The 26741-nt window shown below is 40.0% G+C and overlaps 1 protein-coding gene across 1 annotated transcript in view; it reads right to left on the bottom strand.

Moving 5' to 3' along the window:
- Window positions 1-26741, bottom strand: part of LOC124863186 (unconventional myosin-XV-like) — a 79945-nt gene that overhangs the window by 32400 nt on the left and 20804 nt on the right. The window contains exons 18-44 of the mRNA XM_047357454.1: window positions 26649-26726; window positions 26393-26550; window positions 26220-26265; window positions 26009-26133; window positions 24290-24407; window positions 23917-24092; window positions 20659-20743; window positions 20466-20519; window positions 20227-20308; window positions 19838-19968; window positions 18657-18752; window positions 17655-17890; window positions 17187-17377; window positions 16655-16727; window positions 13257-13448; window positions 13047-13159; window positions 12231-12325; window positions 10171-10297; window positions 8520-8882; window positions 8196-8260; window positions 6451-6588; window positions 6310-6367; window positions 6040-6187; window positions 4545-4638; window positions 3970-4093; window positions 3720-3835; window positions 3505-3564 (exon numbers count right to left, since the gene is read on the bottom strand). Coding sequence (XP_047213410.1) covers window positions 3505-3564; window positions 3720-3835; window positions 3970-4093; window positions 4545-4638; window positions 6040-6187; window positions 6310-6367; window positions 6451-6588; window positions 8196-8260; window positions 8520-8882; window positions 10171-10297; window positions 12231-12325; window positions 13047-13159; window positions 13257-13448; window positions 16655-16727; window positions 17187-17377; window positions 17655-17890; window positions 18657-18752; window positions 19838-19968; window positions 20227-20308; window positions 20466-20519; window positions 20659-20743; window positions 23917-24092; window positions 24290-24407; window positions 26009-26133; window positions 26220-26265; window positions 26393-26550; window positions 26649-26726 — 3342 coding nt within the window. The remainder of the gene's footprint in view (window positions 1-3504; window positions 3565-3719; window positions 3836-3969; window positions 4094-4544; window positions 4639-6039; window positions 6188-6309; window positions 6368-6450; window positions 6589-8195; window positions 8261-8519; window positions 8883-10170; window positions 10298-12230; window positions 12326-13046; window positions 13160-13256; window positions 13449-16654; window positions 16728-17186; window positions 17378-17654; window positions 17891-18656; window positions 18753-19837; window positions 19969-20226; window positions 20309-20465; window positions 20520-20658; window positions 20744-23916; window positions 24093-24289; window positions 24408-26008; window positions 26134-26219; window positions 26266-26392; window positions 26551-26648; window positions 26727-26741) is intronic.

The following is a 26741-nucleotide window of genomic DNA, read 5'->3' as shown; positions in this document are numbered from 1 at the left end:
TTTCAGGTCTTTTATTGTCTTAATACGGATGATTTTGGCATACAGCTCATGAAAACCCAAAATTCCTATCTCACAACATTTGCATATTTCATCCGACCAATAAAAGAAAAGTGTTTTTAATACAAAAAACGTCAACCTTCAAATAATCATGTACAGTTATGCACTCAATACTTGGTCGGGAATCCTTTTGCAGAAATGACTGCTTCAATGCGGCGTGGCATGGAGGCAATCAGCCTGTGGCACTGCTGAGGTCTTATGGAGGCCCAGGATGCTTCGATAGCGGCCTTTGGCTCATCCAGAGTGTTGGGTCTTGAGTCTCTCAACGTTCTCTTCATAATATCCCACAGATTCTCTATGGGGTTCAGGTCAGGAGAGTTGGCAGGCCAATTGAGCACAGTGATACCATGGTCAGTAAACCATTTACCAGTGGTTTTGGCACTGTGAGCAGGTGCCAGGTCATGCTGAAAAATGAAATCTTCATCTCCATAAAGCTTTTCAGCAGATGGAAGCATGAAGTGCTCAAAAATCTCCTGATAGCTAGCTGCATTGACCCTGCCCTTGATAAAACACAGTGGACCAACACCAGCAGCTGACACGGCACCCCAGACCATCACTGACTGTGGGTACTTGACACTGGACTTCTGGCATTTTGGCATTTCCTTCTCCCCAGTCTTCCTCCAGACTCTGGCACCTTGATTTCCGAATGACATGCAGAATTTGCTTTCATCCGAAAAAAGTACTTTGGATTATTGAGCAACAGTCCAGTGCTGCTTCTCTGTAGCCCAGGTCAGGCGCTTCTGCCGCTGTTTCTGGTTCAAAAGTGGCTTGACCTGGGGAATGCGGAACCTGTAGCCCATTTTCTGCACACGCCTGTGCACGGTGGCTCTGGATGTTTCTACTCCAGACTCAGTCCACTGCTTCCGCAGGTCCCCCAAGGTCTGGAATTAGCCCTTCTCCACAATCTTCCTCAGGGTCCGGTTACCTCTTCTCGTTGTGCAGCGTTTTCTGCCACACGTTTTCCTTCCCACAGACTTCCCACTGAGGGGCCTTGATACAGCACTCTGGGAACAGCCTATTCGTTCAGAAATTTCTTTCTGTGTCTTACCCTCTTGCTTGAGGGTGTCAATAGTGGCCTTCTGGACAGCAGTCAGGTCGGCAGTTTTACCCATGATTGGGGTTTTGAGTGATGAACCAGGCTGGGAGTTTTAAAGGCCTCAGGAATCTTTTGCAGGTGTTTAGAGTTAACTCGTTGATTCAGATGATTAGGTTCATAGCTCGTTTAGAGACCCTTTTAATGATATGCTAATTTTGTGAGATATGAATTTTGGGTTTTCATGAGCTGTATGCCAAAATCATCCGTATTAAGACAATAAAAGACCTGAAATATTTCAGTTAGTGTGCAATGAATCTAAAATATAGGAATATAAAATTTTCATCATGACATTATGGAAAATAATGAACTTTATCACAATATGCTAATATTTTGAGAAGGACCTGTAAACTGGCTTTACTGAACATTAGATCTATGTCAGGAAAATCATTTTTAATCAATGACTTCATTACTGGCCACGATCTTGATGTTCTGTTTTTAACAGAAACATGGTTACATAAATTTAATGAAGCTCCCATTCTGATAGAGGCGACGCCTCTGAACTACAATTTTCTTTGTGAGAGGAGACAGCAAAGAAAAGGTGGAGGGGTAGCCACTTTGTTTAAAGATTTATTAGAGTGTAAAAAAGTATTTCTGGGCAAATTTGACTCTTTTGAATATTTGGCTCTCCAGGTAAAGAGCCCTGTCCGAACCATGTTCTTGAATATTTACAGGCCTCCTAAGTCCAAAGCAAACTTTATCAGTGATTTTAATGAGCTTTTATCTGTGATTTGTGTTTATTATGACTGTTTAATTATTGTGGGAGACTTCAACATTCACATGGAAAACCTGAAGACAGAATTACAATAGATCTATGTGACACTCTTGGAAATTTTGGTTTGACTCAACATGTTAAACAGCAAACGCACAAACAGGGACATATTTTGGACTTGCCCTATTTGACCACTTTTCTGTTATTTTTGAAAGCATCATCTGCAATGACTCAGTTTGCCAAAGAGACATGATAAGAAAACGCATCTTTAAGGATGGTGTCGCTGAAACCTTTAACCAGATTTACTCTTCTACCTCCACTTTGCCCTGAAACACTGTAGATGAGCTGGTAGAAAACTTTCATTCTAAAATCTCGGACATCATTGATTCAATTGCTCCAATTAAAGTGAAAGTCGTTTCTCGGGAGAAAATGTCTCCATGGGGAAGTGCTCCACCAGTCAGAAGTGAAAAAAAGGAGTGTCGAAAAGTTGAACGCAAGTGGTGACCTCTCAGGTCATCTCGCTCAAATCTACTCTGCATACCCAAAACCAGAACTAAACATGGAGAAGCAGCTTTTAGTTCTTATGCTCCACTAATCTGGAATAAACTGCCAGAAAACTGTAAAAGCGCCGAAACCCTAAATTGCTTTAACTCAAGATTAAAAACGTATTTGTTTAGAGTGGCCTTTGACTGTGCCATTTAGGCATGATTAGTTGCGTTTTCAGTTTAATTTTCCTTTCATTTTCTTGTCCATCATTCTATTCTATTCTCTTTATTTTATTTTATTTAACTTTTTTAAATTACCTCTGTTGTTTGATTTGTTTTTCTGTGTCTGTATTTGTGTTTATTTGCTTTGTGATTGTATTGTAATTGTATGTATAGTGCTTTGAGTGTCTCATTGCTGAAAGGCGCTATATAAATAAACTCACCTCCCCTTACATGTGTTAATTCATAGTTTTGATGCCTTCACTGTGAAGCTACAATATTCATAGTCATGAAAATAAAGAAAACTCCTTGAATGAGAAGGTGTGTCCAAACGTTTGGTCTGTACTGTGTGTATATATATATATATATATATATATATATATTTGTTTATTTATTTATTTTTCTGTATATACATGTGTGTTTTAATATTTGCTAAGTCAGTCAGTCATTTTCTACCGCTTATTCCATAGTGGGTCTGCTGGTGCCTATCTCCAGCAGTCTACGGGCGAGAGGCGGGGTACACCCTGGACAGGTTGCCAGTCCATCGCAGGGCAACACACATACAACCATACACACACTCATTCATACACCTAAGGGCAATTTAGAGTGACCAATTAACCTAACAGGCATGTTTTTGGACTGTGGGAGGAAGCCAGAGTACCCAGTGAGAACCCACACATGCACGGGGAGAACATGCAAACTCCATGCAGAAAGACCCCAGGCTAAGTATCTAACATATTTACAAAAAATATTACATGAGCATATTTCTATTTTTAAATACATTTAAATACATATTTGCTAAATATCTAACATATTTACAAAAAATATTACATGAGCATATTTCTATTTTTAAATACATTTAAACAACAAGATGAATAAATGATCACAAAAGAAACTTAAAAACTGTCTGTTGATGTTCGTGGATGTTTTTAACCAACCTGTCTGAACATTAGGGCCAGGATAAGGGGATTATTCAAGTTCTCTTTTGGATAGAAAACCTGCATCAAAGCAAAAATAATCATAGTAAAAAAGTTCTTATCAAAGTAACATAAAAAGCATTGCATTAAACAAATATATTGTTAATATTTTCCATCTCTCTGAGAAGTTACTTGCAATGGAACTAAACTGCAATCATAAAATATCTCAAACTCACTTCCTTCCTCATGAAGAGTTTCCAGGGGACATTAGAGTAGGTATAATATTCATCACTGGTTTTGCTGTGGAGTTGAGTCTGAATATTCTCCTCTTCTACTGGTAAATCTCTAGAGACTGGAGAGACACACTAATGAAGTCCAGCCAGAGTTACTCTCCGTGTCTATGTTGAAATATGAGTGTAAAATGTGCAACACATTTCTTTGTTTATTTTACCGTTTAATGTTTGTGAATTGATCTGATAAGCTCACCTGGAGGATGGGTTGGGGTCATGCTGAGGCTGGTTGCTGGCTCTGCAGGTCGAGGCTTGGCTACCTTTATAGCTTTAACTCCTTCCTCTTCCTTAGGTTGAGATGGTTGGGTCTTCTTTTGTGACTGAGAATCACGGAAATGTTAGGTAGCATTTCTTTTCCTTGTGTGTTTAAGCCATTTGGTGTTCAGGCAGAGTAGGGCCCCTTCAAACTGGATTAGGACCACCCTTCTCCACAACCTCCATGATTATTCAAACTTTGCTCAACCACAGCAAAATTGGAAAGTCTCTTTCAGTGAGCAATAATGATGCTCCTACACTTAGTATTTTTTTTCTGCCAAATAGTTTATTTCCCTGAAGCTCAGAGAGAGGGAGAGAGAGAGATGTCTGCATATTCACCATCAGTTTCAGTCATACTGTGAAGGAGAAAACACCCTATTACAAGTAAAAGAGAGCACACTACACCCCAGAAAACCTTATCAATACTCCCCAAAGACCATCCATGTTCTAGCTGATTTTTAATACCGTAATGCAGTCCTAATCCTGTGCAAAGGGGTTCCAGGAGTTGCAATTTACCGGTTGCGGGGGGTTTGCCATTTGATCTTTAAGGATTTCCATAGCTTCATCATGAGGGTCAGGTTTTCTGGCAAACTTCTTCCCATCACTTTTCCTAGAGATACATAACAATAATACTAAATACATACCAGATTCTGTGGTCATTATTATACGATTTCTTTACATATATCACAGAAAGTCTCAACTAAACACTCTCTTTAGATCTGACCAATCAGATCCAGCGTAATCCAAAATATGTTTTAATCTGATTTAAAGAAATAGTGTAAATCCTAAGAAATGGGGTTCATTGGGAAAAACCCAAAATGTGTTTCCCTCATCATTCTGCGCATATTTAAAAACCTGTGAGGATAAGGGGATGTACAGGGTTTGGACAATGAAACTGAAACACCTGGTTTTAGACCACAATCATTTATTAGTATGGTGTAGGGCCTCCTTTTGGGGCCAATACAGCGTCAATTCGTCTTGGGAATGACATATACAAGTCCTGCACAGTGGTCAGAGGGATTTTAAGCCATTCTTCTTGCAGGATAGTGGCCAGGTCACTACGTGATACTGGTGGAGGAAAATGTTTCCTGACTCGCTCCTCCAAAACACCCCAAAGTGGCTCAAAAATATTTAGATCTGGTGACTGTGCAGGCCATGGGAGATGTTCAACTTCACTTTCATGTTCATCAAACCAATCTTTCACCAGTCTTGCTGTGTGTATTGGTGCATTGTCATCCTGATACACCGCTTTCACGATACAATGTTTGAACCATTGGATGCACATGGTCCTCAAGAATGGTTCAGTAGTCCTTGGCAGTGACGCGCCCATCTAGCACAAGTATTGGGCCAAGGGAATGCCATGATATGGCTGCCCAAACCATCACTAAACTGAAACATCTGTCACTAAAATGACAGATGTTTCAGTTTCATTGTCCAACCCCTGTATTTCGCATAATGAGAAGGTAAAGAAGTGCTCAATAAAGGTTCAGTTCCTCAGTTCCTGAACAGAACATTTATGGACGACATCAGTGCTCAGGATTATGAATCCAAAATGTGTGTTGCTCCATTAATGTGAGAAACAGAATCATGGAATCAGATATAAGAAATAATTGCCTATGGAAACACAACTGTTGTCTCAAACCTTTTTTAAATAGGCAACAGTTCAAGTGTGTGTGTGTGTGTGTGTGTGTGTGTTCTTGTACTTGTTGCTGAGTGAGAACCATTTTTCGTAATTTTATCACAAAGTGAAGACATTTTGACAAAGTGAGGACACTTTCCTGGTCCTCACTTTTTCAAATTCCGTTCTTGGGACAGGAGTTAGGATTAGGACTAGGGTATGAATTGAGTTATTGTTAGGGTTAGGGTTAGGTATTAACTGGTTAGGGTTAGGGTTAGTGTTAGGGTCAGGGTTAGGCACTAAAAATCAAGGAAAATGAATGGAAGTCAATGGAAGTAACCAAAAAGTCCTCATAAAGATAGTAAAACACAGATGTGTGTGTGTGTGTGTTACCTTTGAGTTGGAGACCCAGGAGAGGATGTTGTGCCTGTGGGCTGGTGCTGTTTGATTATATCTTTGATGTCGTGGCTCGGATCAATACGCTCTGTGTTGCTCACACTGGATCTAACTACATCCTCAGGAGGGAGCCGATGTGTTATACCTGGAAAAAAACAACAACAACAAAACAAGCATTTACCTGAAATGAGATGTACTTAATCTCTTTGGACACAGGATCTTCAACTTTAGTCAACATATACAGCATAGAATAAGCACAAGACGTACTGGTTTTCCGATGAACGGAAGCAGGGCTGGGTTTGTGTGACTCGCTGTTCTCTTTGGTCTGCAGAAAAACAAAAACCCTAAGGCTGCAAGATGATATTTAAAAGTTGATGAAATCAGCAAAAATAGGATGTGTTTACTCACAGGGCTGTGTGTGTGTGAGTGTTGCGGCAGGTTTGTGTGGTGGTGTAATGGTGGTGACCGGGGGGCCGGAGCAACAGGAGGGAAGGAAGACAACATCTGTTGCTGGATCGCCATGGCTTGCATGGTCATCTGCTGGGCCTGCACCATAAAAACACATATTTGTATTATTTTGACAGATTGACATATTGACAATTATAGGTTATCTGTACTGTGGAAAGTATATGCCCCCTTTACAAATTTCTTTAGTTTTTGCTTTTTTGTTACACCTAAATGTTAAATGTGATTAACCCCATTTCTTCTGTTTTAGTTTCACTCTACGCACCCAGGCTTGATCACTGCCTGACCTGTACAATCAAGAAATCACTTAAATAGAACCTTTCTGGCGCGGCGCTGATGGTGTAGGGGTTATGCGCGCGACCATATACGGAGGCTACAGTCCTCGAAGCGGCTGTCCCGGGTTCGAGTCCCAGACCCGGTGACATTTGCCAAATGTCTTCCCCTCTTTCTACCCCTCTTTCCTGTCTGCCTACTGTCAAAAAAAAAAGGCCACTACTGTCGAAAAAATGTCTTAAAATAGAACCTTTCTGACAAAACCTTCTCAAAAGCCAACACATCATAACCCCAATCTAAAGAAAACCAAGAAAGGATAAGAAACAAATCATTAACATCTGTCTGTCTGGCAAGAGTTATAGCCATTTCTAAGGCTTTGGGCCTCCAGTAGGAGGTTACTGGGTTGTTTCAGGGGTCATTTTCTGTTACATTTGGTCTACTGGCCAAAACAAGCATCAGAACCAAAATATTTAGAACAGAGTTTATTTCAATGTTTCAAATATTAATCTATATTAATTTGATTAAACATGACACCTAACTACAAATAAAAAACTGACATTTTATGGTTTAGGTATATAGGTTTAATATGGGGTGTTTGCAGGAAGAAAAGTATGAAGGTATGAAGGCAACATGCAAGTGCGAAATGGGGGATAAAGGACTGAACTGACCCAGGGCTCAATTTCTACATTGCAAGCTTTGGTTGTTTAAGATAATTGTAAAAACTAGACTTGTTTATGCTTCTGGTGACTGGCACAGAAGTTTTAGTTGTTGAAAATTGGTCTGTTTTATTTTAGGCCATTGGTTTAGCTTTTTCCTTACTTTTACAAATAGTGGTTCCAGACTTAGGATGTAACTTTGGTTTGGTTATGGAAATTTAATGAGTAGTTCATTTAGGTGAAGATATTTAATTCATTTTGAATTATGCTGGTTTGGGCTTGTCAGTTTTTGTAATTATTATTGTTAACTTACCTTAGGTCTTAACAATAATCCACTTATCCTTCTTCAAATTCCATCTAGGGTAATGTAATTTTCCATTTTCTCTGGCAATAATGGCGGTTTGTCTGGGATATAAATTTATCCCTGTAATTGATTTGTCACTCTGATTTAGATATGTGTCTGGAGAGTGCAGCTGCAGATTTTGTGCTTTATGTTGGGTATTATGCAGATCTTGAGCATTTTTAAGACTGTGCCTTATTTGATTACTTGACATTTCTCATTATTAATTTGCTTTAAAAAGAGTGAATAAATATGTATTTCTTTTGACCTATTACATTTGGTGTAATGCCCGGTCATATTGTCTTTAAAACCTTTTTTAATCTGAATGAAATGTTATGGTAGTTATACACTTTGCGCAACTACGGTGGTATTGACAGCAGCATGAATAATGGAGTTGTAGACAGGAAAGTGATTCCCACCAGAATGATAGCTTGCTGGTTGATGATGGCTTGTTGCTGCTGAGTCAGCACCATCTCCTCCGATCCTGAGCAAAACAAGAAGAAAATAACAGTGAAACAACATTAATATAATAAAAAAAAGGGAAAATGCCGAACGTACATTTATTTCACTGCATACAAAACACACAGGATCTTTAAACTTTAAAACTGTTTTAGAAAGCTGGGAATAATATAAAAATACTATCATGGCTTTCATTCAAAGCCATATATGAAGTCCACCATGCCCACTCATTTTAGGCCACACATGCTGGAAAGTCCACGTCACACTCCTCATGCTCCTTATACCTGGCACACCTGTCATCACAGGTAAACCTCGAACTGGGGGCATCGTTGGGAGTGCGGGCATCCCCGGCAGACCCGGGACCCCCCCGACATGAGATGATGCATCTGTTTCTTTATCCGCTGCTGTGACAACTGTGGACCAAGGAGTGGGGGCGCGAGAGGGCGAAGGAGTAGGTGCTACTCGAGTGGCAGGAGTGGGTGTGGAGGAAGAAGGTAGGGGGTAGGGTTGTTGGGGACGGTTATATTGGTGGTACTGGGCCTGCTTTGGTTCTTGCTCTTGTTGCTGTTGTCGTTCATGGTGATGGTGATGGGAGGGGACTGGCATGGGGGGCATCATTCCTCCAGCTACTGGCAGCACTGGGACGGCTTTAAGAGGAGTTGGTAAGGAACAAGATTAGAGTCAGGAGAGTGTTTCCTGCTGGCCTCTACTGCAGGTTTAATGCATGTAGAGGTCAGTAGAAATTCACTGGTATTCAGTGCCAACAGCCACAGTAAAATAATCTGGCATACTATATAAATTTTAGAAACAATAGACATTTGAATTTTACCTTAAATAGAACATTTTTCTGACACCAAAATTATAAGGGGGGCACTGCTGATGGTGCTACTTTGGCATGTTAACTGGTTCCATTGTCTTTGCAAAATAGGTCAATCTCAGTCAGGGTGGATGGGGAGCTTCGGTGGACATCAGTTTCTAAGACTTACCACAGATTCTTACTCAGATTTGTGTCTTTACTTTGACTGGGCCATTTTTCACACATGAATATGTTTTGATCTGAACCATTACTTAACAGCTGTATGGCTGTATGTTTAGGCGTCATTGCTTTCTCTGGGTGGGATTCATTGTGCCTTGCAAAAGTATTTAGTAGCACAAAACTGGGAAGTTGAAGCAGGACAATCACTTGTTTTAACCCTTGTTATACTTAAAGTTGACAACATGTTGAGTTTGTCTCATTTTGCCCTTTGCTTTGTTACATTTTCCAACCACTCTCAGTTCACAGCAACCGATTTTATATAATTACACATTTATTACACATGATAATACATTTATGAGCTAGAAGTTCCAACAATAAAGAAGTAGAGTCAGCAATAAAAGAGCAGAGAGTTACCACCTAGCTCCAGGAAAGATGATAGCCCAAATGAGAATAAAATAATAATACTAATAAAAAAGGAAATATAAGTGCGACAATGCCCCCTACAGTTTAAAAATATCTGTTGTTACAGTGAATGGCTATTTATGCATTATTTATAAGGCTGGTACTCATTATGGCTTCTAAACATCAGATTAAGGGTGTTGACTAGTGGTCCTGAATCTTTAAACAACCTGAGGAGTCGATCAACCTTTACAACAAAAATAAAATCACTATTGTGTAGTGAATCATTTCCTTTTTATTTACTCTGGAAATATGATAATAAAACAGATCAGCTCAATGCATTTTTAAACTTGTTAGTGTTTCTAGCAGTCATAGTGAGAAAATCTACTAAAGTGTCAAGGATTTAGGAGCCACTTGAAGCAAGCTGAATAACTGATTTCTACAAAAAAGAGTTTATAGACATAATGAAAAAGATGCACAAAAAATACAAAATAAAGAAATAACCCACACAGTCTGAACAGAAACTACACATAAAGCAGAAGGAAATTTAAGAGTTTGACCTCCAGGATGTATCCCCGGTGGATAAGGCCGAGTAGGAGATGTTTGCCCCTCTCCACGACCTTCTCCTGCGATGCCCACGCCTCCTCCTCCCTTCATTCTTGTAGACAAACCAGTCTTTTCCATGTTCTGGCAGACAGAAATGTCATTTGCAAATGGAAGAACAAAAAATTGTTTGCAGATGGAGAGAAACTGGAGTTTAAAAGACAAGAAATGGGATATAAAGTTCGTGCCAGTAGACAAGCGACCACAAGAGAGGTGGAGTGCAGTATGATTCAGACCCTCGCTGAGAGAGTGAGTGGAGCTGCAGGAACTGAATACTCTCCAGGAAGTACCATACACACTGTAGGTGATGCTCCACCGCACAAAAGTGCAAACTTGTAAGGACAAAATACACACTTCTGCAGAAGAGTTCGAGACAACGGAACAAGCTGTAATATTATTTTCTAAGGCAGCAATTATTTTTGGCCTGCAGATTCCCTAATTTGCAGATTCCTCAACGACAATAGCTCATAATAAGCAAGCAAGCTGTCAATGGATGCAAATATCAACATAAGTAGGAAAAAGAAAGTTTTTCCTACTTATGTATGTCTCTTTCTTTTTATATTATATACTGTAAACTGTAGAGAATTATCCACAAGCATGTTAAAGCACTGCCTGCTGTTACAGTGATATACGGTAGGTCATTGAGAAACCTTATCATCCTCATTGTCTGCCCCATTCATACACAAACAGAGAAGGTAGATCACATGTTCCATCCATCCATCAGTACTCATTTCCATTCACTCTCAGATGGCAGGGGACCTTAGTTTGCTACTTGGTTAGTCTGTAGGATTAAACTGATGATACTTCCTCATTTTGGTTTTTGGTGGGGGGTTTTTCTAAAGAATTTATATACACCAAAATATTCGATTTAAAATGCAGCTACAGCTTCTTGCAAGTGCCTTCACAGCCCTTGAACTTTTCTACATTTTATCACCACTACCAACTTCAATCTGTTTTGTTGGGATTTTATGTGAAAGTCCAACACACAGTAGTTCATCATTGTGACCTGGAAGGGAAACGATACATGACTTTCAAAAATGTTTCACCACTAACCCTCTTCCTGTAATAACTCCTAAAAAAATATAGTGCAACCAATTGTCTTCAGAAGACACCTAATGTGTAAATGGAAACCACTTGAGTTTTATTAAACCTCAGCATAAATCCAGAGGTTCTATGAATGCCTCAGAGTTTTGTTATAGAAGATTAGAGAAAATAGCATAATGAAGATCAAAAACACAGCAATGTTTCAAGATTTAAACTTCTCTACTCTTGTCTGCACTGTCCAATCCATCATGCAAAAGCAGAAAGAGTACGGCACAACTGCAAACCTACCAAGACCTGGCGGTCCACCTACAATGACTGGACTGGAAATAAGAGCATTAATCAGAGAGGATTCTCAGGAGACCTATCGTAACTCTGGAGGAGCTGTAGAGGACCACATTTCAGGTAGAAGAATTTGTTAACCGAATTAATAGTTTGTTATTATGTACTCCACAAATCTGGTCTTTATGGAAGAGTGGCAAGAAGAAAGCCTTAAGAAGTACTGTTTGGAGTTTGGAGGTTTGCCACAAGTCATGTAGGGAACACAGCAAACACGGAAAAAGTGCTCTGGTCACATGAGACAAAAATTGAACTTTTTGACCTAAACGCAAAACGTTATGTGTCCTGGAAAAGACTAAAGCTGGCCTACACCCCAAATGCACCATCCCCAAGTGAAATCTAGTGGTAGCAGGTACTAATGTATTGTCTTCAGAAGAATGGTTGGTTGCACTAGATTTTACTTAAGGGTATCACAATAAAGAAGGTGGTGCAAACAACCTACACTTTGAAGTTTGATGTTGTAACGTGAAAACATTTTTGCAAAGCACTACATGATGCACAAGCTGTGCTGAAGCAACAAGAGAAGTGTAAGTTATGTTGCAAAAACGTTTGAAAATAGAGGAAATGATAGTTTGGTGGAAATGCAGAAAGTGAATTTAGAACGTGTCATTTGCAGCACATTAGCGTGAACACTCACTATGCCATCGTCTGATAGCACAGGGTCAAACAGGCTGTCCAGGTAGCGGTCCATTCCTCTCTGGGTCTGACCATCACTGAACGTATCTGACTCTGCTGGACACACACAGGCCAGATAGTAGTAACATTCTACATTCAGAGCTTTAAGAAAAAAATTAAATGTTTCCTAAACTAACTGATGTTTCATTGGGTGGCATAGTAGATCCACCACGTATAACATTAACTTAAAGTGAATTTTTAAGATAAACCACATTCTGCTGTAAGAAAATTAACTGTGAAGTTTAGGGGATGGTGACCTAAGAATAACATTTTGTTAGCCATGTTACTGTAGAGCACCTAAAATATCACAAGTAAAACAGAGACTGATTCTGTGTAGAAAAGAAACACTTTCAACCATTTCCATTCCCTGCGGCCATGTTTTAATGCACTGCTCATTAATACAAAATTGTTTGAGTGCTGACCAGAAATGCTGGGCAAAACTGGAGCAGAATTAGCTCTGTTTACCTTAGTGCTGTTAGAACTTTGTTTTGAATTACAGTTTTTGTCACAATTCATCATCGTGTTGAATTACAGGCAGACTGGGTTTGCCGCAGAGCGCTTTTATATCACAGGTAGGGTGTCGGTCTGTTAGATCATCAGGCTACTGCTGTCAGAAAACATTTCTCCTAACTTTGTATCCTGACTGGATTAATCACCATAACGTTATCTGCATCATCATGAGGTCATCAGTGTGCTGGAGGCTTTGGTATTACTATTTCTTTCCTAGCTTGGGATTGTTGTTATGCATCAACGTATAATCTCTAGTGTGTTTGTGTACCGTGGCTGTAGTAACCATCAGAGTCAGGCAGGCTGTAGGCTGGTCTGCTGCTGCTGAGAGGAAAGGAAGAGGGAAGGTCCTCGTCTGAGTCAAACCCGCTGCCTAACAAGGTGCTGGGACAAGAGAGGAAACAATCCACCATATTAAATACATCTTTCAGTGGTGTTCTGTACTGTATGTGATGCAACTGAGTGTATTCTGCAGACTGACAGGCTGGCATTAGCTCTGACTCTAGCTGGGTTATCAGTGCTGATGATAAAGTAACTCTTCTGCTTGGGAAAGTCCACAGGAAGCTCTAAGTCCGCTATCAGGTCCAGCACGTAGTCATGACCGGCTAACTCCACCCACTGGCTGTGCTCCTTCATCAGAACCGAACTCCCCCTCCACCAGTCGGAAACTCCTCTGCAAAACCAAACAACGACAGATCCCCGGCTATTATATACAGGTGCTTCTCAAAATATTAGCATATTGTGATAAAGTTCATTATTTTCCATAATGTCATCATGAAAATTTAACATTCATATATTTTAGATTCATTGCACACTAACTGAAATATTTCAGGTCTTTTATTGTCTTAATACGGATGATTTTGGCATACAGCTCATGAAAACCCAAAATTCCTATCTCACAAAATTAGCATATTTCATCCGACCAATAAAAGAAAAGTGTTTTTAATACAAAAAACGTCAACCTTCAAATAATCATGTACAGTTATGCACTCAATACTTGGTCGGGAATCCTTTGGCAGAAATGACTGCAACAATGCGGCGTGGCATGGAGGCAATCAGTCTGTGGCACTGCTGAGGTCTTATGGAGGTCCAGGATGCTTCGATAGCGGCCTTTAGCTCATCCAGAGTGTTGGGTCTTGAGTCTCTCAACGTTCTCTTCACAATATCCCACAGATTCTCTATGGGGTTCAGGTCAGGAGAGTTGGCAGGCCAATTGAGCACAGTGATACCATGGTCAGTAAACCATTTACCAGTGGTTTTGGCACTGTGAGCAGGTGCCAGGTCGTGCTGAAAAATGAAATCTTCATCTCCATAAAGCTTTTCAGCAGATGGAAGCATGAAGTGCTCCAAAATCTCCTGATAGCTAGCTGCATTGACCCTGCCCTTGATAAAACACAGTGGACCAACACCAGCAGCTGACACGGCACCCCAGACCATCACTGACTGTGGGTACTTGACACTGGACTTCTGGGATTTTGGCATTTCCTTCTCTCCAGTCTTCCTCCAGACTCTGGCACCTTGATTTCCGAATGACATGCAGAATTTGCTTTCATCTGAAAAAAGTACTTTGGACCACTGAGCAACAGTCCAGTGCTGCTTCTCTGTAGCCCAGGTCTGGGGAATGCGGCACCTGTAGCCCATTTCCTGCACACGCCTGTGCACGGTGGCTCTGGATGTTTCTACTCCAGACTCAGTCCACTGCTTCCGCAGGTCCCCCAAGGTCTAGAATCGGCCCTTCTCCACAATCTTCCTCAGGGTCCGGTCACCTCTTCTCGTTGTGCAGTGTTTTCTGCCACACTTTTTCCTTCCCACAGACTTCCCACTGAGGTGCCTTGATACAGCACTCTGGGAACAGCCTATTTGTTCAGAAATTTCTTTCTGTGTCTTACCCTCTTGCTTGAGGGTGTCAATAGTGGCCTTCTGGACAGCAGTCAGGTCGGCAGTCTTACCCATGATTGGGGTTTTGAGTGATGAACCAGGCTGGAAGTTTTAAAGGCCTCAGGAATCTTTTGCAGGTGTTTAGAGTTAACTCGTTGATTCAGATGATTAGGTTCATAGCTCGTTTAGAGACCCTTTTAATGATATGCTAATTTTGTGAGATAGGAATTTTGGGTTTTCATGAGCTGTATGCCAAAATCATCCGTATTAAGACAATAAAAGACCTGAAATATTTCAGTTAGTGTGCAATGAATCTAAAATATATGAATGTTAAATTTTCATCACGACATTATGGAAAATAATGAACTTTATCACAATATGCTAATATTTTGAGAAGCACCTGTACAGCACCCTCCACATTTATCGGCTTCCCTGGTAAAGATAAGTAAAAAAGCCGTAAAATAAATTATTTGTTCACACATCGTTCACTAAAAACCTTTTTTTTAAAAACCCTTTTGAGTACATTTATTCAGAGGGGACAAAACATGCTATGAAATGATTTAAACTGTTTATGTATTTTACAAAATTACTGGTGCAACAATATCTAAAAGCAGTAAGACAGTCATTATTTCTAGTGTGTGTTCAATTCAAGCAAACATCAATATACTTAATGAGGAAGTAGTCAGGTTATCACCTGAACCCATGTCAAGATACTTTACAGCTGCATTGAAAGTGGAGGACATACATAATACTGATTATTGAAAATATTAGTATGGTGTTGCTGACTAGGACCTTGTTTTCTTTGTGTTATTTATAAAATATCTTGATTTGGAATTTGAGAGAAATAGAGTGGTTTTTACAGTAATGTAAAAAATAGGACATATTTGGACATGTGGATATTTAATATAAATGTTAATACAAAAAAAAATAAGTCGTATAATGCCACAATAAAAATAGAATAAAAGACGTGTTAAATACCTGTAAAATCTACTAAACAGAAGCAATTTTTAGTGAGGGATAATTCAGACAATCCCACATTCATTCAGACTTAATAGTTACAATTACACACATGAATGACACATCAGGTGCATGTGATTAGAATATTACTTAGCATTTTGAAGGAGGTTTAGCCTATTTAAACCTCAGATATTTAGTTTTGTGCTCCTAACTGTTAAAGTGAAAGAGAGTGAACATCATGGTGAGATCTTAAGAGATATCTCAGTCCTTCAGAAAGAAGACTGTAGCAGCTTATGGGTCCGATAAGGGATTTAAAGATGTTTTAAAAGAATGTAAATCAGCCATTCCACTGCAGAGCTCTGGTGGTCCAAGTTAGTTCACCCTGAAAGCCGACTACAAGATGCTAAAAGAAGTCTTCAAAACAATAAAATGTCATCACAGAATCTACTGTATGACCTTGTTGTTGATGTAAAGATGAATGTCTGTACAATCAGAAAGATACTGCATAGGTTTAACATTGATGAGAGGTGTGCAAGGAGGAAGTCATTGCTCTCTGAGTAATCAGTTGATTCCTGTTACCCTTGGGTATAAACATGACCTGACATAGAAGCCCATTTATCTAACCTCTTTAAAATGGGAAAAACAAGAGGACCTAACTTTTACGTATGGGAGATGTGGGTTAATCTTTATTAGAAGAGATATGGCTGCAAGAAAATACTTACTTACCTAAAGATGCCTATATCCACAGTCAGAGCAATTATTAAGAGCTTTAAAACTACATGAACTGGAGGATAGAAAGTTCAACAGATCGATAAAAATTGTCAGTGTGAGATTATGCAGCTTCAACAGAAGATTAATTAATTTAAGGCTTTTTACACATCTTTACCACAGGGAAATAAATGTTAAAGGCACTGTTTACATATATCCAAATGTTGATTTTAAATTAAATTAAATTGGGACAGTAATAGAATGAATGTTACAAACATTACAAATATAAAACTTGAAAGAATGTCAAAAATACAGATTAACCAGAAACACCAGCACCTGTGACGCAGGATATGTCCTGCTACATCCTCCCCGCTGGTCCAAGAATGAACTGGACACAAGAAAGATCCTCCTGCAGACAACACTCAAATAAACAAGCTGCATCCTTGATTTTTTCCCTTGAAAGTCCCTTCAGATCTGTAGAGACTACATAATGTGTTCATTTAATAGCCCATTGAGTTCAAGTCACCTGATGCTGCCTTGTAATGAATAATCAATGGTCAGATAATGAGTCTGTAACTGATCTCATTGAATAATAGCGATGTCTGGTGGATATATCTTCTTATCTTTAAGTATGGCCTTCTTTAAATTAGTTGATAAAAAGCTACAAACCAACCAGCAAGTTCACTTGCTTTAAAAATAAATAAATAAAATGTCAAACTCATTATACAAAAAAATACATTTCTCAAAATCCATTTAATTTACAATCACATCCCTGCCTTTTATGCAGGGTTTTGGCATTTTTTTCCTAAAATATAAATACTTTAAATTTGCAGGGTGTAATGTCTTGCAAGTGAAACATGCACCTCACCATCAAAGCAGTGCACGTGCAACACAATGTTCGCCTTCTTTCTGTTGGCCGTCCACTCCAGCAGTGACAGTGGATAGGTCCGCACAGCTTCGGGGAAGGAGCCTGAGCTCTGCTGCATCTTCTGATTGGCTTGGATGAGTCTGTGCTGCAGTAACACTTGGCAGCCAGCAGGGGCATGATCTGACACAAACCTGACCAATGATTTATAAAATGAGGGTATACGTTAAAGAGCCCTTTAATTCGAGACATTGTCCTTTGATAACATAAATAGGTTTTAACGTTAATTGAAACATGCTATGCATTGTTGCTTTACTTCAGCTTCTGTCTTTCTAAAGACCCTCCCTATAAGGGCAAGCCTCCCTGATTGGTCAACTTATTTTTTAAATAATAGCATGGCCTGAGGTAGCTGTCAACGTTTTATTTGTCTTATCAAAATAACAAAACTTCTTAGGGGGGTTGGTTTCTCACTTCAGTAGATGTTTCTCCATCTTGGGTGATGGGGCGAAGCTGCAAACGCACGCCAACAGCAGCAGCCAGCCTCTCTCTGCATTTTCAGAGTTTGTGTTTCTCCAAACCTGATTGACGACCTGAGCCAGGATCTCGTCTCGTAAACCCGCTGATGTCAGACCCCTTTGGATGATGTAATTCCCAAACAAGTTTTCCTGAGCCCCGTTCAGGTGAGGATCCCCCATAAACCGCAAAACCTGAAGAAGCCAGAACAAAGTCAATCATGTAAACTGTCACCCTTTCTGTCACTATGTTAGTTAGATATTACTTTCTTTTTTTTTTTTTTTTTTTTGTAAAGTTTTAAGCAGATCTGTCATTGGTGTGTAGTCGTGCAGAACAAGAAAAATTCACATTGCTGTGTGTGAAACTGTAAATCGTGCCATTATAAAGTGCAAAAAAAGGCAAAAAAATAAAATAAAATATTAGTAAAACAGATCAGCTACAACTATTAACATTTACTTTTCCTTCCCATAGAAGGTACTCCTGGATCAGTGCTTCTTTGTTCTCTTTGTGTTTCTGTTCTCACAAACCCCCAGTCAGTCGTGACAGATGGCCGCTCACACTGAGCCTCGTTCTGCTGGAGGTTTCTTCCTGTTAAAAGGGAGTTTTTCCTCTCCACTGTCGCTACATGCATGCTCAGTATGAGGAATTGCTGCAAAGTCAATGCCAGTGACTGTCCACTGTCTCTACATGCTCATCCAGGAGGAGTGAATGCTACAAGTCCCCAACTCAATGTAATCTACTGGGTTTTTGCAAATAGAAAAACTTTTTAACTAATTTGAATAAATAACTGAATCTGACTGCACTGTTCGATAGTTAGGATTAATTGGAATGTATGTACCTGACTTGAAATCTGTATGATTCAATTGAACTGACTTTGTGAAGTGCCTTGAGACTACATGTGTTGTGAATTGGTGCTATATAAATAAAATTGAATTGAACTGAATTGAAACTTGAGTCTACCATGTTAAAAAGCTCCAGAGCCTCCTTTCTGAGGTCGTCCTCCACCTTGGTTAGAGGTAACTCCAGAGGGGCCATAAGCATCCCAAATTTTGGTTCCTGCAACAAAAAAACATGTTAAGTTTTATAACCCTGAACTGAACACAATTTGACCAATCCAGAAGAGATTTTGGTCTCTGGTAGACCAAAATGTGGTAAACTACCAAAACAAAGAGGTACTGTATGGACCTGCACTTCTGTGTAAAAGTATTTACAATCCCGGAAATTATCCATATTTTGTCTCTCTATGATCAGTTACTTAAATGTACTTTATCAGCATATTTTACAAATAGAAATTCACATTTATACTCAGCCCGTTTTAATTTTATACCTTTAAATAAAATCCGGTTCATTGAACTGCCTTCCAAAATAATTAAATCAGTAAATAAAGTCCAGTTGAGTTTAATTTAATCTTAGTACAAATCCAGCCGCTCTGTGAAGGCCTCAGAGGTTTACTGAAGAACATTAGTGAACAAACAGCATATTGTAGTCCAAGGAGCAAAGCATACAGGTCAGAGGTCAAACTTAAATATGAACATGTTGAATCCTTTGTGAGTGCGACACAACTGCAAACAACTTCTACCAAGAGATGGCCTTCCACCTATACTGGCAGACCTGGAAAGGAGATCAAATATTTAAAGAATTAGCCAAGAGGCCCATGGTATCTCTGGAGGAGCTGCAGGGAACAACAGCTCAATTCTGTTAGTCTTTCACTCCACCAATTCAAGTGTGTAAAATGAAAGTCATTGTTAAAAGCAAGCTATAAAAACTATTTAAAGTTTGCCACAAGCCATGCAGGCAACAAAACAAATGTGAAGGTGTTTGGGTCAGATGAGACTAGAACTCAAAGACTTTTTGCCTACATGTAAATGGTGACATATGACAAAAATTAACACTGCACATCACCCTGAATACAACATCCTCATTCCAAAACATGGTGGTGGCAGCATCATGATGTGTTGATGATTTTATTCACCAGGGACAGGTAAGCTTATCAAATGCGATGAGAATATGGCTGGAGCTAAATACAGGGCTATCCTGGAAGAAAACTTGTTAGAGACCAACAATGAGTGGGTATTTCACACAGCACTGCAGTTTGTACCTAAAAATCAGCCATATTGTGAGGATGTTGATGCACATCTTACCCTGAAGTGGACCTGTACATAGCGGTAAAAAGGGTAGTTGTTGATGTCCAGAGGCAAAGTGAGCTGAGCATCTTCCTGGATGTGAGGAGCCTGAAGCAAGGCCAAACAGTCCGCATGCAGCTCCCTCCTGACTGAGGTGATGTTGAGGCAAGACAGAACCAAAAAGATTACTCACAGAGTCCTTGTGCCACCAGAAAGCTGACCAGACAAGTTATTATGGCCTTATTCAAAGATGCCATTAAGGCTAATTTGTTTTCCATCATATTGGTTAATTTATTAGTTTGATCATGCACCTTTAAAGAGCAGCACAGAGTCCTGTCAGACTTTTAGTGCATGAATTATAAGTTCATCATCTGATGAACAGTTAATGTAGATGAACATCTACCCACCTGATGCTGTCTGCAGTAGAGCACCCAGTTCTGCAGGAATCACAAGATGTGTTACATTAACCACTTCCCGCTTTGTCAGCTCCTGAAAGAGTGGATCAGTTTTTTTTTCTTTTGTGTTAAAAACTAAACAAATTAAGACAGCTTTCCCTTGCACACTACAAAGGGAAAAAACATATTTATTAATATATAAAGTATGTTATTTAAGTGTGGTGTAAGTTCTGGGTAAGCATCCATCCTACCATCTCTCTCTTCCTTCTTTCTTCTTCAGCTTTTCTCTTAGCTTCAAACTTCATCTGAAAACAGATCACAAAAATATTTCCCCTTGTGACAATCAGATACAAAACAAACAAAACCTGAAAAAAAATATTTTGCATTTGTTTCCTAAAAACATATGCTTTCTGATTTTGAATGAAAAAAAGAGGGTGCATGTACCTTGATATATTGTTTGCGGTTGACATACATTCGCACATAAGAGCGGAACCGGACCAGACTCTCCCTCATTTTCACGTAGCGCTTCCTACGGAAGAGAATGATGACCAGAATCATAAATACATTTATCCAATTCTGCAAATAACTAGCAAACCTTTGCTGGACATAACAGCATGCATCTCAACTTCCTTCATACCTCCCGGTTCAAGCTACAATTGACCCAGAGACACTACCGGGCTAACAAGCTTGTGTCATGTATCAGATGTTGTGCTATGTTTGTTACCTTAATATCCAATTGCAATGTTTTGCAAAAGTGTTCACACCCCTTGAAGTTTTCATATTTTGTCACCTTACGATGTATTTTATTTGTATTTTAGTTGGTGACTGACACAAAGTAGAGAAAGCCTAGGAAGTGGAAAGAAAATGTGTGCATTAATATCCGTCCCCACTAAGTTAAACCTCCTTTTGCTGTTTTGCTTCATCTAGAAGCTGATTTCTGTGTCCATTTGTCTTTGCAAAGTAACTGGAGCTTAGAAATAGTAAATGGACAGCATCTGTAAAGACCATATTTCTGCCTCAGATTCTCAAATGGATTTAGGTGTGGACTTTGACCACACCATTCTATAACGCATATAAACATTTGAGTTTAGCTTTGGCTGCATGTTGTTGCTGTCCTGCAGAGAGCTAGACCTCCGCCCCAGTCACAAGTTATTTATGCCACTAATAGGTGTTTTGTTGCATGTTTTTAGCTCTACAGGTCCTTCTCAAAATATTAGCATATTGTGATAAAGTTCATTGTTTTCCATAATGTCATGATGAAAATTTAACATTCATATATTTTAGATTCATTGCACACTAACTGAAATATTTCAGGTCTTTTATTGTCTTAATACGGATGATTTTGGCATACAGCTCATGAAAACCCAAAATTCCTATCTCACAAAATTAGCATATCATTAAAAGGGTCTCTAAACGAGCTATGAACCTAATCATCTGAATCAACGAGTTAACTCTAAACACCTGCAAAAGATTCCTGAGGCCTTTAAAACTCCCAGCCTGGTTCATCACTCAAAACCCCAATCATGGGTAAGACAGCTGACCTCACTGCTGTCCAGAAAGCCACTATTGACACCCTCAAGCAAGAGGGTAAGACACAGAAAGACATTTCTGAACAAATAGGCTGTTCCCAGAGTGCTGTATCAAGGCACCTCAGTGGGAAGTCTGTGGGAAGGAAAAAGTGTGGCAGAAAACGCTGCACAACGAGAAGAGGTGACCGGACCCTGAGGAAGATTGTGGAGAAGGGCCGATTCCAGACCTTGGGGGACCTGCGGAAGCAGTGGACTGAGTCTGGAGTAGAAACATACAGAGCCACCGTGCACAAGCGTGTGCAGGAAATGGGCTACAGGTGCCGCATTCCCCAGGTCAAGCCACTTTTGAACCAGAAACAGCGGCAGAAGCGCCTGACCTGGGCTACAGAGAAGCAGCACTGGACTGTTGCTCAGTGGTCCAAAGTACTTTTTTCAGATGAAAGCAAATTCTGCATGTCATTCGGAAATCAAGGTGCCAGAGTCTGGAGGAAGACTGGGGAGAAGGAAATGCCAAAATGCCAGAAGTCCAGTGTCAAGTACCCACAGTCAGTGATGGTCTGGGGTGCCGTGTCAGCTGCTGGTGTTGGTCCACTGTGTTTTATCAAGGGCAGGGTCAATGCAGCTAGCTATCAGGAGATTTTGGAGCACTTCATGCTTCCATCTGCTGAAAAGCTTTATGGAGATGAAGATTTTATTTTTCATCACAACCTGGCACCTGCTCACAGTGCCAAAACCACTGGTAAATGGTTTACTGATCATGGTATCACTGTGCTCAATTGGCCTGCCAACTCTCCTGACCTGAACCCCATAGAGAATCTGTGGGATATTGTGAAGAGAACGTTGAGAGACTCAAGACCCAACACTCTGGATGAGCTAAAGGCCGCTATCGAAGCATCCTGGGCCTCCATAAGACCTCAGCAGTGCCACAGGCTGATTGCCTCCATGCCACGCCGCATTGAAGCAGTCATTTCTGCCAAAGGATTCCCGACCAAGTATTGAGTGCATAACTGTAGATGATTATTTGAAGGTTGACGTTTTTTGTATTAAAAACACTTTTCTTTTATTGGTCGGATGAAATATGCTAATTTTGTGAGATAGGAATTTTGGGTTTTCATGAGCTGTATGCCAAAATCATCTGTATTAAGACAATAAAAGACCTGAAATATTTCAGTTAGTGTGCAATGAATCTAAAATATATGAATGTTAAATTTTCATCATGACATTATGGAAAATAATGAACTTTATCACAATATGCTAATATTTTGAGAAGGACCAGTATTTATCTTCTAATCAGCTCTGACCAGCATCTCTGTCCCTGCTGAAGAAGGCTTCCCCCCATCATGATGCTGCCAGCATCGTTTTTTTTATTGTGGGGATGGTTTGTTAAGGTTTAAGTGCAGTGTTAGCTTTCTGTAAGACAGAGTTTTGCATTTGCGCCAGAAAGTAAATTTTTGGTCTCATATAAAATCTTCAGATTGCCTTTTTAATAATGTTTAATTTATTTTCCACATGGATTGTGGTAAACTTAAATGAGACATTTTAAGGATTTCTTTCAACAATGGCTTTTTCTTGGCCCTCATTCATAAAGGGCAGATTTATGGAGTGAACAACTAACAATTGTCTTGTCAAATGATTTCACACCTGAGCTGTGGCCCTCTGCAGCTTTTCCAGAGTTACCCTAGGTCTCTTGGCTACTTCTCTGATTAATGCTTTTCTAAGTAGGTTTTCAGTTGGCGGACTGGACAGTGCTGTTTGAGATTTTCTCCACATCTTTCTTCCTGACTTGTCTGCGGTTTTCCTTGGTCTTCATGATGATGTTTGTTCTTTAATTTTCTCAATCAAAGCTCTGAGGCCTTCACAAAACAGCTGGATTTATACTGAGGTTAAATTACACGCAGATTGACTCTGTTTACTAATTAGGTGACCCAAGAAGGCAGTTAGTTGTACTGGAGTATCAGAGTAAAGGGGGTGGAACACAAATGCACCTCGCACTTTTCAGATTATTATTTGCAAATAAATTTGAAAAGTATATGATTTTCTTTCTGCTTACATTTATTGTCCATCACACAAAATGCCCCTATATATTGAAGATTGTAGTTGCAGCTGAACAAAATGGGGGAAAGTTTGCTTTTTTAAGGTGCTGTACGTTTAAAATGTTAATGTCACATCTCACCTAAGAAGATAGCCCCGGCACTGGGCCTGAAACCCGATGATTTTTTTACGGAAGGCAGCGAAGCGTTTCCTGACAAAGAACATGCGGGCGTAACGCTGCAAAGTGAGAGCAGCAAGCTCTCGGGATCTCTCTCGTTTGCACTCCAACAGCTGGTAGATGTCTTCCTTTAAAAACAGCTGCCATTTACACACACAAACACACAAATCACCTTTAAATACACGGGCAATCTCAAAAAAAGGACATTAGTTTGCCCTTTACATAAATATTGGGCATAATTAAGGAATTATGGCATCACAGAAAACTTTATTTCCAATATAATAATGCTGTTGCACCAGGTTGCAGTACTGTTTCTTGTTCAGATGGTGTATCTCACCTTAGTGACACCAATGTAGAAGGCTCCTGGTCGGAGGGGACACAGTTTACTCAACATAATTATGCAGTTTTCTTCGTTTGCTGCTGGTGCCTGTTTAAGCCCAACCAGAGACTTGTACCTGAAAAAAATTACACCAATGGGAAAAATAAACTACACCCAATTGCTTGTAGAACCACCAGTGCTTGTTTTTGATATAGACCATAGTGGCCGTTGCCCAGGCCGTCATTAGGAAGAGAAGCACCTGATAAAAAATATGTAACTTATCTCTCAGTTCTCTAGTAGACAAGTTTAATATTTTTATTTTGAATGTGGAGTTGACGGGTAGTTGGCATCCTTGTGTGTTGGGTAGACGTCCCCTGATCGCTGCAGAGAACAACGAGACTAGCTGAGGTCTTTATGTGAAACTGCACTACATTTTATCCCCACCCAGTTTCTTCTTCCTCACTTTAACTGATGAGGGGGGTGCAGAGGGAGGGGCTCATCAAGCAAGACATTCAAGTGAGAGCCGCCAGTGAGAAGAAGTCTTCTCTCTAACCTTATCAATCACTTTCAAATTTGAACTTCGACCACTATTCGTAACAACGTTGTCTCAGTTTGCAGACAGCTGTATACGCACTGCTCTGTTAAGGTTCCACCAGAGTGCAACAGTTAGGTTGAGTTTAAGGTTCTGTGGTAAATATGCTGCTCTGTTTGGGATCATTGTCTTGGTAAAGACCCGATATCACAAATGGGCACACATTTAGCTGTAGAATACGTTGGCATACAAGGACTGCAAGGTGCCCCGATTTTGCGCCTGCAAAACAAGCCCAAATCATCACCTCTTGAACAGTTAGTTCAAGTTAGTATGAGGCGTTGGATTTGATGTCCTTCCCAGATCAACATTCTGGCATCAGAGGTACAGTTGAAACCAGATATTTACAGCCGTATAAATAAACAAGCATTGTTTTTTTTCACATTATCTGACATTACATCAGGCTAACTTTTTCTGTTTTAGGTTAGTAGCCCACACACGTTTTCAGCACTGCCCACAGAGTTTCAACGGGACTGAGTTTAGGGGTTTATGATAACTTCCTGGCTGATCTCTTGACAGGTTGCATACTGGGATGGTGTTCTCAGGCTTGCAACCGTCTTCTTATTCTTCCAGATTTATTGATTTGGACAAATTCTTAGATTTTTATTTCATCAGACCACAAAACAACTCAAAAAATTACAGTCTTCATCCCTGAGGGTTTTTGCAAATGGTAATTTGACTTTTTATGTTCCTTTTGGACTAATGTCTTCAGGTCAGTAAAGGACGTGTTTCACTGTGCACAATGATACTCTCTTAGCAGCTTCAGTCAGCATCTTCACAAGGTCTTTTGCTTAAGTTCTGGGGTTGATAGGCACATTTTATACCACAACGCGTTCATATCTGGAGCCCGTCTCCATCTTCAACAATATGATAGCTGGACATTCTCATGGTAGTTACACATGCATGTAATTGTTTGAACAGATGAATGTGGGACTTTTAAGGCAGCTGGAAATTGCACCTAAGAATGGATAAGACCTGTGGAGGTCCACCATTCTCTTCCAGATATCTTGTCTGATTTGTTACAACTGGTGTTTTTGTACATTAATTAGTACTTTTATGCAAAAATGTCTTCTGAGGGCCACTAAAGATAGCTAAAGTATCATAGCTCTAAGTGATTCTAGATATCCAGGCCTCTGTGTGTATCTTACCTGAAGAGAAAGATGTAGAATGGCATTCTGACCGGATAGCCCTCTCTGCGGATCCTGATGGTCTCCAGGACCCCGGAGTGTCGCAGCTGGCTGCTGACCAGTTCGTCCTCAAACACGGCTGGTCGCTGTTCACAGTTGCGCATTCATAAATACACTGATTTATGTCTACATGCATCAAGAGACCAGAAATGCACAATTTCTGATGGTGTACCTTCATATTATTTGGCTTAATGCAGCGAACAAAAAAAGGGTTGGACCTGAAATGAAAGAATGAAAAGGTTATCAATGTTATCAAATATCAGCTTGTTTTCCTTGTAATCTAAGCTAGTGTAATTATTTTGACCCTTGACATGGTCTTTGAGTAAATACAGCACGTCTTTTCACCTCTCCATCTTTTCCACAAGCTCCAGCAGGGACTGTTGGAACTTGCTGCTGACGGTGGGTGGCTGGTACTTCCTGGTGACTGAGCTGCTCTTCCTCATGTGGCCTCCTCTCTGCTGACCAAGGGAGGCTGCATGAGCCAGGAACAGGTTTGACACCATCTACGGACAGAAACATAATCACACTTATACTACTGTCAGCAACTGACTTCTGAGTGTACTTTTTATGTATTTTTTTAAAGAATTTTTTCTGAACTCACCTTGTTTCTGCTCTGAATGAACAGGTCCAGAACTTCCTGTCGGACCTGATCATAGTTCTTATCAAGGAACTTATAAACCTGGGTCAGAGACAT

The sequence above is a fragment of the Girardinichthys multiradiatus genome, chromosome X, assembly GCF_021462225.1.
Source record: "Girardinichthys multiradiatus isolate DD_20200921_A chromosome X, DD_fGirMul_XY1, whole genome shotgun sequence".
In the NCBI taxonomy this organism is placed as follows: domain Eukaryota; kingdom Metazoa; phylum Chordata; class Actinopteri; order Cyprinodontiformes; family Goodeidae; genus Girardinichthys; species Girardinichthys multiradiatus.
This window is presented reverse-complemented; position numbering and strand designations above follow the sequence as displayed.